Consider the following 17,430-nt stretch of genomic DNA (forward strand, 5'->3'; position numbering starts at 1 on the left):
AATACTTATCTTTTGTATGAAGTGATTCATATATCTAGATAAGTTTTTTTATTTTAATAAATTTTAATATATATCATCTCTGCTTGATTATACCTTGTGATTATAATTAAGACAATAATTCTCATCTGATTGATCCATATACAGGTTCATTGAATTAGATCTTGATACAAGAAAAATTATTATATTTTATAAAACCTAATAATTGTTAAAATAATTCAAATCCAATTTGTATTGTTTAGTTTGATTGAGTGGTTAGACCCCACATTCTATTATTTGTTGTGTGCTAATTATCTCCTCTTATTTCAAAACCATTCAAGTGAAAGCTGATGGATTTTGAAAAATAAATAAAAAACTAAAAAATTTTGAAAAAAATTATGTTGATTTGATATTCAATTTTTTAAAAAAAATTTAAATTTAAATTCTGAATTTAAATTTATAACTAGATTATTATAAATTTAAAATTTTAATTTTCCAAACTCCATTCGAGGTAAACGTGTTTTAAATATCTAGCTTGGATTCCAGCTCAACAGAGTAACGCGGTATTTAGGCCCACAATGAGTTTAGATAAGCAGCCCATCCACGTTCCTTTCCTGATCAGGATTTTTACACTTCATGCGTTACCTGTGATTGTGAATTGGTGATCATAATCTGACGTATTGTTCCCCACAATTTCTATCAAAAGTTTAAAGATGGACCCTACTTATGTTCACGCTGTTTCCAAGTGTTAGCTGTACACCTGGCATGCAAATCTACCGTCCAATCATTATTATTATATACTAATACTGCCAAGTGGGTACACTCTGTTTTTAGGTAGAACAATTTTACCCCCAAGCCTGAAATAACTAACAAGTCTCTTGGTCTTTAATCCGCAGTAATTTTAACTAGAAAGCAGATTGGATAAGGAACAAATCTTCCACAACATTCTAGATTTTGTTTCCAATATTATTTTCTAATGTAAAATTAAAATTCATAAACATTTAATTTTTAAATTATTTAAATTTTAAAATAATAAAATACAAATAATTAAAAAGTAAACTGTATTTTCAGAACAGCGAAAATGCTGAACAAATAAGAGGACTCAAAATAACATTTATCTGGGGAAGGGAACAACTTGTTCAGGTTTGAAGAAGATGACAGTAGTCAAAAAAGGAAACCAAGAACCAGGAAATGCAGACTTTTGTGCTTAGGATGTGGACAAAACTATCATTTCAAGATGACATGTTTATTTGGAGTTTTGGAATAGTCTGCAACAGCTTTTAAGAATTACTCGCTCTAAAACATTTTAACCGGCAATAAGCTTCTGAAAAATTTACAATATGTTTGGATCCATGGAAAATAAGAGAGAAAAGAAAATTAGGAGGAAATGACAAAAATTACAATTTTACTCTTAATCAAATTGATTTAAAAGAGTTGCCTAATTCACTTAAATGACAGTTAGCATAAGAAATATTCATATCCAAACAACACCTTTTTATTATGAAATGAGAGTAAAACATTAAAGACACACACATATCAATAATTAACCAACTAGATCTCACCATCCTACCTAGTTTTACACACTAAAAACCTTGAAAACCGAATACAAACCCAAAATCAACCAAACAAACACGACCTTAGCCACTTACATCTTTGCTAATATCCACGTGTGCAACCTTCTTTTATTCGCACTACTATATTATAATACTAACGGATACACCCGATCAGACACAGAGATATAGATGTAGTTTCAATTTTACTAAATTGCCAGAACCAAACCCGGCACCGACTTTCCGACCCGATTGGAGAGGCTGCTCTCCCAAACGGATGGGCAATGCACAGGAGTAATCTCCGCCTTCGGTGATGATGGCGAAGACGAGGAGGAGGAAGAACAAGAATAATCAGACGATTCTGATTGATTTTGGTTTCCAAAACGAGTGACAGTTAGAGAAGTGTTGAAATACTCTCTAACTTGGGTTATTATCCCATCTGTGACAGTCCAAGCGTGAACCCAAGAAATGGAGCGGGTTGGATCGCAACCTTCAGCTATTACGACAGACCCGAAAGCCCGAATAACCTCAGGCTTAAACTCAAAGCTTTTTCCAACTTTTTCGGATGAAGTGTCAGCTCCGGTCAGAAGGCGCATCATAAATTGGTGGGACGGCGGGCCATGGAACCACCACTCGAGGTCGGAGGCTAGGATCTTATGCACCGTGTCCACGTCCCGAGATCTTAAGGCTTCATAGAGGCAAAGAACCACCTCTTGGTTCTTTCTAGAAGAGTCTTCCAGTATTTCCTGTGAATTAGCCAGTTCTAGAATAAGCCCGGAGTCGGCCCTGAAACGCTAAAACGAAGATAAAGAGAGAGGAAAAGTGATTGTTATAATGGAACCAGACACTGGTGGTCATTTGAGGAGGAAGGGGAGGGCATTTTATAGAACGAGGTAAAGGGTAGTTTAGGTATTTGACTATTCCAAGGGTAGTTTAGGAATTACATGACGTGGCAATGTGGGAACGTATGCAGGATATAAGGGGTTACGTGTCAAAAAGACAAGAGAGACAGGTAAGCTTTGTGTGGGGTATCCGTATTGATCAAGCTCAACAACCCAATATTTTTTTTAACTTTCTCCAATTGAAAAGTTCTTACTTAAAAGTTACTCTTACGCTATTTACTCGGTACAAGTTTAAAAGATTTTTTTTTTTTTTTTTAAAGCAAGTTTAAAAGATCGTTTTTAGCATACATGTAAATTTCATATTCATTGATCAGCAAGTCAGTTTGGCCGAGCTCAAATTTGTTCGATTTAGAGTTTAGCTCAAAATTTCGCAAGTTTAAAAATTTTAAATTTAAATTAAATTCAAATCGAAAAATTTTCAAATCGAGATTCAAGAATATAAAATAAATATTATATATGTAAAAGTAACGGATTTAAGTTAACAGTGACCCAAAGCAACATGGTCAGTTGCTGCACATCAATTCTGAAACTTGGGAATAGTTCTTTTGGACCGTTGCATCAAATGGGGGAGAAAACAATTTCTGACCAGGTAGCTTTCATTTTGAAGTGGATAATTCCATTTTCATATTAGACTGTAGAATTTTTTTTTTTTTTTTTTCTTATCTTCCTGTGAATATTCCACGCTCGAGACCGGATTCATTTTGGGGTTCTTTTGTTCATTTTTATTCGGTAAAATTAACTGTTTTTGCTTTCTAATCTCTAAGCACTAGTGTAAATGTGATTTCTCTCGAATAATATAAGATTGTGTTCTGCAACAGCTTTTGAAAAACGTTATTTGTTAGAATGTTCGGTAACATAGATTTGAATTAGCTTTTAGAGGCTAATATAATGTTATATAAAAAGTTAATTCATGTAACATTTAATTTTGAACGTTTCATGAAAAGCTACTCAAACACATAAAAGCTAAAAAATCTAACATATATCAAAACAGCTAATTTTGCTAAACATATCCTAAATAACAAGTAATGTTCTGATTATATTCCTAATACTAAGCGCATGTAGCCTAAATATTTTTTTACAAATTAAAATTTCTAATATTTTCAAAGAAACATGTTATCACCTGAGTCGCTTCGTATAAATTAAATGGTAGCTTATTTAAAGATAAAACCATCCTCATTCTTCTAGTTTCTGTTAGCAATTAACTAGAGGATACACAATTAAATTCTTTTGTACATCGATATTGAAATAATCTATACATATGATTTTTTTTTTTTTTTCTGAAATTTCTGACAATGGATTTCAAGATTTTGGGTGAAGTGAAGTGCCTAGAACTAAATCATTTAAAATTGGCTAGAAAAAAAAAAAAAAACGTGTTTGATTAAATTATGATTGAAGTGCAGTGAGCAGCCACTTGTGGATGCATTACATAAGCTAAAATCAAAAACAGGGCCTATTGCCAGCAAATTGAAGACCACGATTTTTTTGGTTTTGTCCTCTACAATGGATATTAGAGAAGAGAATAGTCCCAAGATGGGATAAAGCTGGACAATGGGCATTGCCAGACTGGAGATGGAGCCACTAAATGCTTATCTTTGACGTACGATCAAAATCAGACGGCTACATTTACTTCTTTATTGTCCTTAGTCCAATTAAGGTTTCGACATTTCAGATTAGCTAAAGCACTCAACCACCCACGCTTGACCATTTGACGAGAAGATTTTATTGTGACTGAATATATGTTTAAAGAATCAAATTTGTCGATACTGATAAAACAAAACAATGAAATTTAACAATTGAGTCGATTCTCTCTCTTTTTTTTTTTTTTTTTTTTTTTATTTTTTATATTTAGGAGGTTTAATCTCATCAAATCGTAAACGTAAAATAGAGCATAAATGTTTTTGATTCTCTTAGTAAGGCATATTTATCAGAAATCGAATTTGTATTCTCACCTTTAATGGAATTAAGCTCGCTTGAAGTCAATTCTATTTTTAACCCGTGAACCAAGTTGAACTAACTATTACCATAAATAAACAAAGTCGCTTCAACAGTTGGGTCAAGGTCACCTTAACAATTGGGTCAAGCTTGACCCCTAAAGGATAAGAAGAGAACAATTGGGAAAATTTGAATTATTGAATTGAATTGATGTATCGGTTTTGTTCTTATTTTTAATAAAAGAAATTAATTTTTTAGTTTGGTTCAATTTGATTAAAATAAATAAATTTAAAATTTACTTAAAAATAGTTGAAATAGAGCCGAATCGAATCAAATCACCTTGGTTCAATTAGATCCTATATCCTATGTACTTTAGTTTGGTTAACATCTAAAATATTCAATAAACTTGAATTGCATTAGTTCAATTAGATTTAAATCGAACCAATCAGATGCTCAATATTAATAAACGAATTTGAAATTTTCAAGCAAGATGTCATTTTCTCCACTTAAATTTTATAATTCAAGGGAAGAAAATTGAAGAGAAAATCAAATATCTGTCTTGGTTTTTTATATTACAAAAGAATTATTCAATTATTTAATGTTAAATTAATATTTAGAAATGATAAAGCGTTCGACTCGCTCTCATGTGCAAGAACTTGTTTAAAATATATGTGGATCCTATATGCTATATTCACTCTCAGAACCGAGTCGAACACTCTAACAGACTGTGTAGTCATCTGGATATTACGCAAATACTAATATGAAAAGATAAAACTCATTTTAACAATTGAATCAAATTTAACCCGTAAACGAAGTTGAAGTATAAAAAATGAAATTGCATTAATGTTGACCCATAAATTAAGTTGAAATTAGGGTTGAGTTAGCTCAATTGGGTTTGGTTCAATTTAAATTTTATTCTATTTCTTTAGAGAGGTTTAACAAAAAAAAAAAATGAAAATTTTTGTTTACACAAAAACTAATCCCAAAAACCAGTTAAATGGAAACAAATTGGCTGAATCATATTGATTCAATTTGGTAGTACTGGTATGATTTAATTCGTTTTTCATTTAGAATTGATTTATTCAGTTCGGTTTAAACCGAACTCACATAATGGTCTGCCCTGATTTAGATATAAAAAGACAAAGTCACTCTAACAACCGAGTCAAACCTAACCCACAAAAGAAGTTGAAATTTTGAAACTTTAAGCACAAAGTCACTTTCAGTTTGAGAAAAGGAAAATACTTATATTTTGATTTTTTATATTACAACATAAATGTTTACATATTAAATTAATTAGGTCGTTATCTAGTTATTATGCTTTGTTTATTTTGTGAAAAATATTTTCTAATATCATTTTAGTTTTTGGGTTGTTAAGAAAATTGATTAACAGAAATTCTGGGGTGGTTTGGATTATGTAACTGCAACTACTAAGCTGACATTTAACTAAAATTGAATCAGCATCTATACTTGTATTAAAATGAATCTACCATTTACGCTTCCAAGTTGGTACAGGTGGTTTGGATCAACAAAAAAGAACTATATTCTCAAGTGAACTTTATCTGCTGAATCAGACATTCAAACCTGCAATCACTATTATTTATTAATTGCGATTAGGGTCTAAACAATCTGAGCGAGTTTGAATCTTCCAGGTTCGAAGCTCAGCTTGAAACTGAACAAGTCTAAAAATTATAGGCTCAAATTTAACTTTGAAAAAGTTTAACTCTAGGCTCGAGTAAATCTAAAATGAATAGTATATATATAAAAGCTCAACAACTCGCTCAACTCATTTACTCCCCTAATTGCCATAACTTTACCTATCTCAGAAAACGAAGTGTTAATGACCTTTCAAGCATGGTTGGAGCCATGGAGATCTTGCATTTGTCTTTCCCTGCCATAGTCTTCCCTCCACTATCAATAACCGCATACCCCATTATGGAAAAATTTAATCTCTCTAGTGTTTGATGATATAGTCTTTACTAGTTTTAAATTTTATAACCCAAATTAACTTTCCATTGCAACGTCCTCCTATCAAACAAAATACCTGTAATATTGAAAGAATAAAACAGCAACAACATCGAATATTTTCCCAGTAAAATATGAAAAAAGGCAGAAAGAAAATACAAAAACATGATGTGTTAATCTACCGAACAAGAATTGGGAAAAACAATTAATTTCTTTCCTTTAATCATTGAGCTAACCACTCACTAAAAGCTATACTTTGTTAATGTTTAAACTGTCAGGTTCTTGAATTGTGTCAGCATCAAGAATTCAAAATATAGCCTGTGACTTCAGCTCGGAATTTAAAAAAAATCTGTTTTCAACAAACTATTCCTTTAGTATTATTAAGGGTGTCCTTCCATCTCCCGTTAATCATTTTTAGGCATGAGAAATTAATCATTTTAGGCCGGAGAGCAATTATGTGTTTAAAAACCCTTTCCAAGATACCGACTTATAACTCAATCTTGTGATCACTAGGATGAGATCTAGTGCGCTTCAACTACTAGATCAAGCTATCTTGTGTTGCAACAAATTATCCCTGATATAAGCTGAAGTTAACGTTTCTTTATTTTATCTTTCACGGAGAAAAGGCAATACAAGGAGTTCACTTTCGGTTGTGAATGGAGATTATTTGGCCATTACATATAAAAAATAAGCATGCTGAAAGATAAATTAACTCCAGCCACTATCTTTTTCTCTGGAATATTATATTAAAAGTAGACTCTAAGAAACCAATTCAGTTACTTTTTATATCTGCATTAATCCTGAGCCACGTAAAATGTAAAACCTCAGATATTTTATACCTAAATTAATAATATACTCCATAGAAGTCTTTCAGAATTATTGAAAGGCCACAGTTCTTACTTCTTAGAAGTTATGGGAAACAAAGAAAAGGAAGAAACATATATACTAACAACCTATGAAACATGGGAACTCCTGGACATGAGGTGTTTTTCAATATAAAAAACCGTTTCTTATTTAAAATGTCGTTTTACCCATATCGTTTCTTCATTTCCACATTTCTCCGTTTCCACTTTCATGTCCCTTAATTAATAACAGTAGCATTCAATTATAACCGACTTGGTTTAATCACTACCATTGTGCAAGTAAAATAAGAGAAAAACGTTCGAGATGGTTGGATCACATACGCTGTTCAGACTCCCATATGCTATTCAAAACATCTATAATTTCTTAACATTAGAATGGACTTAGCTACTATTCATAGATAGCTTGAAATGTTGGCCACGTAATTGAACTGAACTATCAATAGCTAAGCAAACAGCAAGACTTGCCTTTCTGAGAATCAGCAAACAAAGAATTAATGGCCCTATCATCGAGAGCAACAAATTAACTACTCCATTATTGTGAAAAACAAATCCCTTTCTTCACAGATTTCATGTGGATGAGTGTGTACGCACATATGAGCATGGTGGGAGTAAAAACGAATAGCTGACTATAAGTGTTTCCTTATAAATATCAAACATATAGTTACAGCTTCATATAAGTAACAGAGCATTTCTACCTAAACCAATAAAGGCATTACTATTTCATGTCATAGGTGCATGCTATGTTGTAGGGAAACTTTCTTTGGATGCAGTTTCCGCATTTAGAAACTCCTTGGAAACTTTTTCCAGACCGCTTCTATAAATTGGATAATTTGGAAACACAGTTGCCCCTCTTGGAAATGTGTTCCCATGAACTGAGAATTCTCAGAAACTTTCACGTTTCCATTTCCGTGCAACATAGGTGCATGTCATAGTGCATCTCTAGATCTATAAGCATCGAATTAAAAGAAAAAAGAATGAAACACTGCAATTTGCATAATGAGGTATAAACAGAATACAGCTATATCTTAATCAAACAAAATGTAGACCAGATCTAAATCTCAACGGTTCTGCTTAAATTCCATTCTCACTTTCTCTGTAACACTCGTTCAAGAAACGAGAGTTTTTCCCTTCAAGACAACTAATTTATCAAATCGAAAGAAAATAAGAACCGGCTTCACCAAGAAATTCAACCATTCATTCAAAGAATTTGGAGTCAGACACATAAAATGCTGGTGTTAGATATATGCAGAACACTTTTCAGAAGTATTCAACCAAGAAAAGTAAAATTTAATTCAAAGGCCAAAATCAATCCACAGATCTCAATTTCATCGTATGTGATGTGCATACTGCTTTCCAGGCTATCAGAAAATAATCTCAGAGGAAAGTCTTTCCCAAATTTGAACATAAACTCTGATTAAGGCATTAATTTCCAAATGAAAAGTAATGTTGTTCAAAATGAAAAATCTTCAAAGAGGCAAACTAGTATTATTTATTACAGTACAGCCGCTCTCGATACACATAAAATTTACATCACCACTCAACATTAATTCATTACCAATAAATAAGGATGCTATCTACATTGTATTGCATCTAAGTGGCTCCTCTTTCTATCAACAAAGGAGACGGTGGAATCATAGTCTCCTCCTTGCCTCCTGTAGAAGACTCTTCTACTACTGTAGGAAGCTGCTTATCTGGATTACAATACTCATTTGAAACTCTGCTCGGACTTGCAGAATTAACCATCAAATTCTGGGATGGACTATAACTGTTGCCAAGTGGAGAACTTGGTCCCGAAAAATTTTCACGAGGCAAAGGTGAAGGCTGCAGATGGATACTACCGTCCACGTGTTTTTTATAAAATTTATCTTCCATGATATCGTAAGAATTCCCAGTTCGAACTTCCTGAGCTAGAGAGCACCAACAACAACATAGCCAGAGTGTGCAATCAGAAACTGCTGGGTGACCAAAACAGAAGGTATAAGATGGCAAATTAAATCTCTTTCTCATTTTAATCCTCCAAAAGCCACCGTATAGCAAACCAAATGCACAAAGAATGATTCCAGTAACTCCTAAAGCTTCCCTGACAGTCTCATTATCAATATTAACGGCAGCCAAGTTGAAAATCCAGAAAGGAGCCATACAAAAAAGGAGAAAGGTTGCAATATGAACATACATGTTCCCAAATCCAAGCCTCTCCATATTCCATCCGAAGACACAAAAAGTACAGAAGAGTGATAGGTATGCCAGAGAAATGTCATCCCAAAAATCAAGGATCCCTCCACTCCACTGTGGTCTAGTCTCAAGAATTCCTTCTTCATCTCTACTTGCAAAGGAATATCTCTTTTCAAATGATTTTATTCTTAACTGCACTGGCTTCTTACTCTCATCAGTAGTAATTGGAACTTGTGCTTCTTCATCAATTTCACCATAATCCTTCCCAAGGGGACTAACAATGGTGTACACCCCAGCAATTGCAGGCGCACCTATTGCAAAAGATATACATATTCCAACTCCTATGGCAGGTCGCTCGGATCTCTTATATCCCCAATTTAGACCACACAATGCATATTGAGCAAAACAATTAACATTAAGTAGAAGAACAACAACCATCATGTGAGCCCATTCATGGGGCTTATAGGTCCCATTCTTGCAGTAAATGTTCCTGAGTCTAGCAATGTCTTCTGGTTTCCATCTACAAAGAAGTACAAGGTGGTAGAACCGCTTTGGGTGTTGGTAGAGACACATAAGAGTAAACAATGCATTAAGTATTTGATTATTTACTTCAAACCATGCATTCCTTTGTGACTTCTTATGCAATACACCATTTAACATTCCAGTCATGACTAGGAACAAAATTGCGCCTGAAATAGCAACACACATGATCCACACAAAAAGGGCCATGTTCATTGGGTCCCGGAACCATTCTTTGCCCATTTTCATCAGCAGACCCCAATCAATCTTCCGAGCAAAAACCTCATTGATGCGTTCACGAAAACCATGGCTACTTGAAGAAGCAACTGAACGTGATTTGTCATCTCTATCCTGAGCCAACCGCCTAAATTTGGCTGATGCAGAGCCAAATTTAAGAAATTTTATTCTATTGGTAACAGATATTAAGGTTTCTGGAAGCTTCCTTTGAGGGTTTTCAGTGCTCAATAGAGTCCTTCTTGATGTTGAAATGTTGCAAGGGATTTGGTTCTGGAGTTTAGCACCATTGGATTCCTTAATTTCCCCTTTTTGATTCCCATTATTGATGGAACCCATTCTCTCAATCAAAATTGAGCTTTATAAATCAGTATTACAGATGCGACATCAGAATTGAAATGTTCAAAATAAAGAGAAGTACTGCAATTGCGACATCCCAATGTTTAGTCTAATTTTGAAACCTAAACACCACGAAGTAAAATCTTTCATTATCCAAAGCTACAGAAAAAGAGTAATCCCAAATGAACAGAAGCAGAACATCTATCAAAATCACAAACCAATACTAGAACATAGCTATTTAGTAACTCACCAAATTAAGACAATAATCAAGAACTTCCAGAAAAAATATACAATTAATATAAGAAAAAGCTCATGTCTTTATAAAATAAACATCAAATGAATGATTAAATCTTAAATCCTTACATCTAACTAAATCAAGATAAAATCAAATTGATTCATCCAGACTGGGTAAACGATCAAATTATCCAAGAAAAAAGAAACGTAAATAGCAACATACTGTTTACATATACGATTGATGACTAAAAGAATTGACAGAGAGAATCAAACCAAAGAAAGCACACAAGTGAATCAGAAAACAAATATACAGAAAGCAATCACATACCTCGTGATTGAGAGAGACTCTGCACAAGCGTTGATTTCTAGGGAGCTACTTTTGTATCTGAGATAAATCGGTTACTTTCCCATAATTTATTCTTTTGAAAACAGAATTCGGTTTCTGTAATTCTGTTGTTTTCTTGAAAAGGCATCAGCTTTCCACTAAGCCCAAGTCAGCAGGGTGAGGAGGCTTTGCTTGAACATGGAAAGATTCTAAACGATGTCGTATGGGATTGAGAAAACATGCACAAATACATTCATAATTTCAACTAGGTTTTAATCATTGAAGCCAGAGCTCGAATGGTTGCAGGTAGGTGGGTAAGTGCTAGCATTCCGTTCAATCCCACCAAACTAAACTGAACTTTTATCTTATCACAATTTTTTACCTTTTTAAATAAGTGATTTAACTAGAAAATTGAAAATTAACTATATGATTTTTTTTTCTCCTTAACATAAAATTAAATCAAAATCAAATCGATTTGATTTTACTAACTAATAAACCGATTTGATTTTACTAACTAATAAACCAAACTAGACAGTATCAATTTTATTCGATTCTTTCGATTTTAATAGAATACAATCTCTCCCCTTATTGTCTAAACCAATTATAGTACACTAATTCTGAGTTCATTTGAATTTAAAAATTAAAACTACATCGAAATTGAATTAAGTTTAAGGGATAAAATAAATTATCCAATAAATAAACTATTATTTAACTATTATACATAATATTCTTTATTTGAAGACAAAATTAAATAAAAAAAAATGTAGAAAATGAGAGGTCTTAAGTTCGAATTTTCTCTACTTCAATTACAAAAAGTTATCACCAATTTGATAAATATTATTCAAAAAGAAAGTTGCCCAACCTTACAGTGGACTTTCCATTTATATAAATAATAAAAAAAAAAATCAAACCAAAGAACCATTCAAATTAAGTATTATAATAATCAAATTCAAGCTTGACTATTAAACTTAGGGATTCTTTATGAAATACGTTTAAAAAGCCTAAAAAACCGAATAACTTTGACTCATTTACTTCCTGAGCAAAAAAAAACCACTTCATGAAAAAGTTGAAAAAGCCCAAGAACAACACAAACAAATGACGCTAGTTGGAAGATCTTTAGGCACGGGGAACTATTGAGGAAACCAGAATATTATATAAAAGAAAAGAATAATACATCCTTTTCACAAATATCACTCAACAATTGATCCACAACTCCTCCATTAAGATATAGCAGAAAGCTTTGATTCGACAAATTTGATCATATCCTCCATTAAATCTCAGATCCTTTCAAGTTCATAGGGTATCAACAAATTCCAAAAAAAATACCATATCTCAATTACAAGCTCATGTCCACAGTGGTTAAGCAACCAACTCTCTGATTAAAATCCAAGCCAAGAAAACATTTAAAACAGAGACAGTGTAAATTAGAGTGATTGTAAACTGACAGATAATACAATGCAATCATTGCAGAAAAACCAAAAGAACAAAAGATGTAAAATTCGAACTTAGGTAAGGTCATCCTCCTCCAGTTCCTTTGCTTTCAGCTTCTCTTTCACCCTCAACAGAAGGGTCGTCTTCCAGGGGTCCTGTATAGAAGTTAAAGGCCACATAAAATCAACAGCAAACTGACAACAAATTGAATTTTAATGACAAAGCAAGCCATTCAAAATTCATTCGATCCACAAATATATTGAAGGTTTAATCAGCCATGTTTCGCTTCTCAATTACAATACCAAAAGTATAAATTTGACACAGGAACATGTAAAATATACATTATGTAACATCAATACGTACATCATCATTAGAAGTATAATAGACATTGTTATCACATGCAATGTTATGTTATATCTTTGAAATTTTATGCAAGGATAGATACAAAGAAATTTACCAATGGAGTCATGCTGTCAAAATCCTTAACAATGTCAGTAAACTTTGCAACATCTTCCTCATCAATGGCAGCAGCAATATCCTGCCAAGAGAAAAATGAGATTTTACTTGCAGGCATTCTACCACACAAGCACTGGAAAAAAAAGTTCTCTATGGTTGAACTTCATGTTTCTTAGAAATTGAATTTGTTAGCAAACATAAAACGAAGAAAGCATGCTTAGTGAACATACATATATATATATATATATATATATATATATATATAAAACATATTTGCAAAATAAATGATAAGTGATTCTTTATAAAATGAAAAAGTTATAAATGCGGCAGAATAACCCTATAAGAAGAAGCATACAAAACCTACCGATAGGAGTCGGTGTTCACGAGTTCCTGAAAACGTTGGATCCAGTTCCTGCAACAGCAAATTCAACACTATTCATTTTAACCAAACTACCAGTAACAACATCAAAATGGCAATCTGGAGCCAAGCCTAGACCTGATATCGCTCCAATGCATTATTTATGGAAACAACATCGCCTTTACAGAGATGGCAAATGCCAGCATTGAGAAGATGACCTTTGACTCCATACTTAAGCAAGTTATTGCCAAGTGACTGCTTGGCAATCTCTTCATAAATCTCAATAGACTTTTGGTATCTGAAAAATTATCACAAAAAAAAAAAAGTTCAAACTCCCTAAAACAACTTAACAATTCACTACTGACAATTGCATCAACAAAAGAACATTGTAAAAGGAACTACTGAACTAGGCTTTGGTTATCTTATCAGATTGCATTTTTCTCCAACTATGTTACCTGGGTTAGGGCTACATTGTCATCATTAAGCGGGTACCTAGGAGATCATACTGATTGATAATATATTTTTAACTACTATCATGGGAATTTACACAGCCAGAGGTATCTTGTGAGTATTTAAGCAATGTAAATACCATATGCAATGACAAAAAAATATCACATGTAAATTGTCAAGTTCAGTTAATTGAAGCATTCCATCTTTTTTATAACTGAACCAGTCCCTTCAGTTTGCATGTAGCTGTAACTTTGAATGTTGATTTCTTTCCTTGTGACAAGATGCTTGCTCAAAAACATGCCACTCGTTCACAACAAAATGCCTACCTTTGCTAAATGCATGTGCAAAAAGCAGAAGAATCCTATGTAAACAGAACCAGAAAATAAAAAACTATACAAAGACTGTATGTAAAACCATGATATTTAAGCACGAGATAACAATATGCAAAAAGCAGACACCCCTACAGTTCTAGTTGAGCAGCAAACTGGGCTACTTTCTGCTTGCACTGGTTTGCAGAAGTTGTTACTTCTTCACCTTGGAAAAAATCAGCTGCCTTTTCATAAAAATCAATAGCTTTCTCAATATTTGCTTCTGACTCGTATAATTCAGCAATTTCCTGTGGACATAAATTTTCCAGGTTATAGTGTATGTCTTGAATACCATCAAACCTTTTGGCTGTTAGTATACATGCCAAGAGTAGACCAACATCAATGTCTGGAAGATTGAATATCCAAAAAAATAACAAAAAAAAGTGACATCTAAAACAATACGATCAACAGAACAGAAACCATAATATGCAAATTGCCGTCTCTTGTTAGACGATCAGAAAATAAAGATATTGATCACCAACAAACCAATACTAGTACTGAGAATACCTTGTAATATCTTGCAGCCATACTGATCCTTCCTATATCACAAAACAAATCTACTGCCTGACCTAAGCAAGATATTGCCTCTGCATAGAAGAAACTCCAAAAGATTAGCAATGTGTGGAAATACAAAGCGGGCATTTCAAAAACACATTACAACGCCACTAATTTCAGGTGTAGAAAAGCATACACTTGCAATAATGCACATAAATTACACATTCACTGCCAAACAGGAAAAAGCAGATAAAAATTTCAAATCTTAATCGAGCTTAACTAGCACATTCAAAAACTTGCCCATGAAAGAGATCACAGAACAATGAATTAATAGATCAGACAACACAATGAAGTTCGTAAAGTCTATAATGCTTGATCCAACCAATTGCAACATAACAACATGCAGCCGCACTACGATGCTGCAAACCAAAGTATAATAGGTATTAATTTCTTTACTTAATATAAGTATCGTTAAGAACAAAACACAGCAAAAAGAGAATTATTTGCTCATGTGCAGAGAATGCACTGGCTTGGTATTTTAATTTATACGCAGTAGTCAAAAAGGCAACTTATCATGCAATTCTCAATTCAACAAGTGACTTCAATGTTCTTAGCATCACAGGATCCAACTGGTTTTCTAAATGAAAATTCATAGTTTCAGAACAACCCGTGTAGCCTTTATGATTAATTTATGACATCATTGCTCGTAAACTAAAAGTTCCACCACACCTATAGTTGAAAATTGAATAAAAAATTAATGGGGATGATGTCTATGATTTAAATATTACTACTAACCACTTGTAGAAGTTTTCTTATAACAGTGAGCAGCATCAACATAAGCTTGAGCAGCCTCGTGTTTACTATCCAACTGCAAACATAAGAATGACATGTCCATTTAACTCTATCAACCAATACCAGCATAAGGAGATAAATTCAAAGCTTAATTCAAATGCAAAGTGCTCGCCTTCACATGACAGTTTGCCAACTTGACATAAGTTGCTCCTGCTTGATCCCCTGAAATATCATAATTAGGATAGAGTTAAGTAAAGAAATACCTTGATGTTAATGATGAACTTAAATGGTCACAAAAACATAGCTATTTTTTGGCAAGAAAGAGAAGACAGATTCCAAAACCACTGCCATTTTGCAGAAGATCCTAAAAGAATATGCATTTGAAAGCAAGTGTGACAAAGACTGAATCAGATTCATTCTCCTCCAATAGACTCATTTCTTTCAAATTGCATAAAAGTACAGATTAAACCAGATTGATCAACAATTGAACACCAAAAGATGATCTAACACTATACTATAATTTCATAGCGATTACCCAGACAATATCATCAGTATGTACTCTAAATTAACAAATCAAGATTAACAATTAGTTCAAACCTGTCTTCTGAGAATAAATCAAAAAAGGAAATCCTCATAAAACCCTAAATTGAAGCAACAACCAATTATGCACAAATTCATTTCTAATCCATCAATAAATACAAAATCAAAATCCATTCTTTCAATGGCAAAAAAGAATCAAACAGCCATTGCAAGATCGTCACAAAAGCTTTTCACATAACTTGCTTCAAATTATATATTTTAGATCAAATGTTTCATCGGAAAACCAAACAGAAGAAACTACAAGAAAAATATAATAATAGTTACAGGATTTGGCGAGCTTGAAGGAATTGGCGGCTTTATCGAAGAGCTCGGCAGCATCTTCGTATTTGCGGCCAAACAAGCCCCAACCGCTAAGCTTCTTTTCAGCTTTCTTCTCGAAATCCTCTGCTCGAGCTATCTGATCTCCCATTTTTGAGAAATTATTGATGAATGTGGAAATGAAATGAAGACTCAATTAAGCGAGAAAGATCGACGAGGGAAACGATTTCATCAGTTTCGGAAATCGGATAGTCTATGTAAGGGAACCGATTTCATCAATTTCGTGTCGTGTTTGTGCTTTTCCTTTGTTTTGAAAAGTAGAAGTCGTTCCTTTTTGTTAATTGTCAGTTTATCATAATGGGCCGTTCAATGGGCTTACACTGTAGATTTTCTGTTCCTTTTGGGCTGACTATGTTGAAGTTCAAAATAAAATAAATTGGACTTTGTTTGGATGAATAGTTGTAGCCAATATTTAATGTTTATATTATATTCCTTTTTTTTAATTTCTCGATGACTATTCTCATCAATTTTATTTCATTTTGGCGAGAGATTTATTTATTATTAAAATGAAAAAGTATAAGGTTATGATTAAACTCCGGCAAAATTTAAAAGACCAAAAATAAAATCAACTAAAATTCAAAATCAAATTTATGTATAGTGGAGTTTTAAATAATATATATTTCATATAAAGATAGTACAACTTATAAAAAGTCTTTTCATACATTGAGCCTAGGAATTATGATTCTTTACTTAAATAAAAAAAAAAATCTAACTAAATAGGAAAACCAAATAAAGTCGTAAAATGAAATTCTAAAAATAATTTGAGCTAACCTTTATTTATTCTTTTCATTTATCGTGAGAATTAATATATTAAAAAGAATATTGTGAATTGCATAATAGAGATAGTCGTAATTTTTATTTACTAAATTAGTGAAAATTTTTTTAATTGAGAGATTGAAATTTGAGACTCTCACTTGCCACAAACGAATGGTATCATAATTTTGCTTTTATTTTTGGCAAAGTTGTTGGAAAATATGTAATAATTATAACATCTTTTTCTTTATAAAGCTGTGAAGAAAGAAAAGGCAAAAACTGAAATGGAAAAAAAAAAAAAAAAAAAAGGTTGAGATAACATTTTGGAGTGGGTGGAGGATCCACCACCACATCATGATGACTCAGAATGAATAGTGTAAAATAATTATTTTATCTATTTA

General features: G+C 32.7%; 3 protein-coding genes across 3 annotated transcripts; all 3 read right to left on the minus strand.

The window, feature by feature from the left end:
• Positions 1-1,453: 1,453 nt before the first annotated feature.
• SAG20 (senescence associated gene 20) lies at positions 1,454-2,372 on the minus strand. Its single transcript, XM_012235817.4, has one exon. The coding sequence runs from the start codon at positions 2,123-2,125 to the stop codon at positions 1,736-1,738; it is 390 nt and encodes a 129-aa protein (XP_012091207.1). The 5' UTR covers positions 2,126-2,372; the 3' UTR covers positions 1,454-1,735.
• A 6,200-nt stretch (positions 2,373-8,572) lies between these two features.
• LOC105649224 (PLAC8 family protein) lies at positions 8,573-11,149 on the minus strand. The gene is made up of 2 exons (XM_012235816.4): positions 11,012-11,149; positions 8,573-10,571 (listed from the first exon to the last, which is right to left on the minus strand). The coding sequence occupies exon 2, from the start codon at positions 10,447-10,449 to the stop codon at positions 8,776-8,778; it is 1,674 nt and encodes a 557-aa protein (XP_012091206.1). The 5' UTR covers positions 10,450-10,571; positions 11,012-11,149; the 3' UTR covers positions 8,573-8,775.
• A 1,309-nt stretch (positions 11,150-12,458) lies between these two features.
• ALPHA-SNAP2 (alpha-soluble NSF attachment protein 2) lies at positions 12,459-16,511 on the minus strand. The gene is made up of 9 exons (XM_012235815.4): positions 16,223-16,511; positions 15,531-15,580; positions 15,362-15,434; positions 14,579-14,658; positions 14,168-14,319; positions 13,392-13,551; positions 13,260-13,307; positions 12,897-12,977; positions 12,459-12,594 (listed from the first exon to the last, which is right to left on the minus strand). Exons 1-9 carry the CDS (start codon positions 16,365-16,367, stop codon positions 12,514-12,516), a joined length of 870 nt encoding a protein of 289 aa, XP_012091205.1. The 5' UTR covers positions 16,368-16,511; the 3' UTR covers positions 12,459-12,513.
• Positions 16,512-17,430: the final 919 nt, after the last annotated feature.

The sequence above is a fragment of the Jatropha curcas genome, chromosome 6 (assembly GCF_041381405.1).
Source record: "Jatropha curcas cultivar XTBG-Jc1 chromosome 6, XTBG_Jcur_1.0, whole genome shotgun sequence".
NCBI lineage: Eukaryota > Viridiplantae > Streptophyta > Magnoliopsida > Malpighiales > Euphorbiaceae > Jatropha > Jatropha curcas.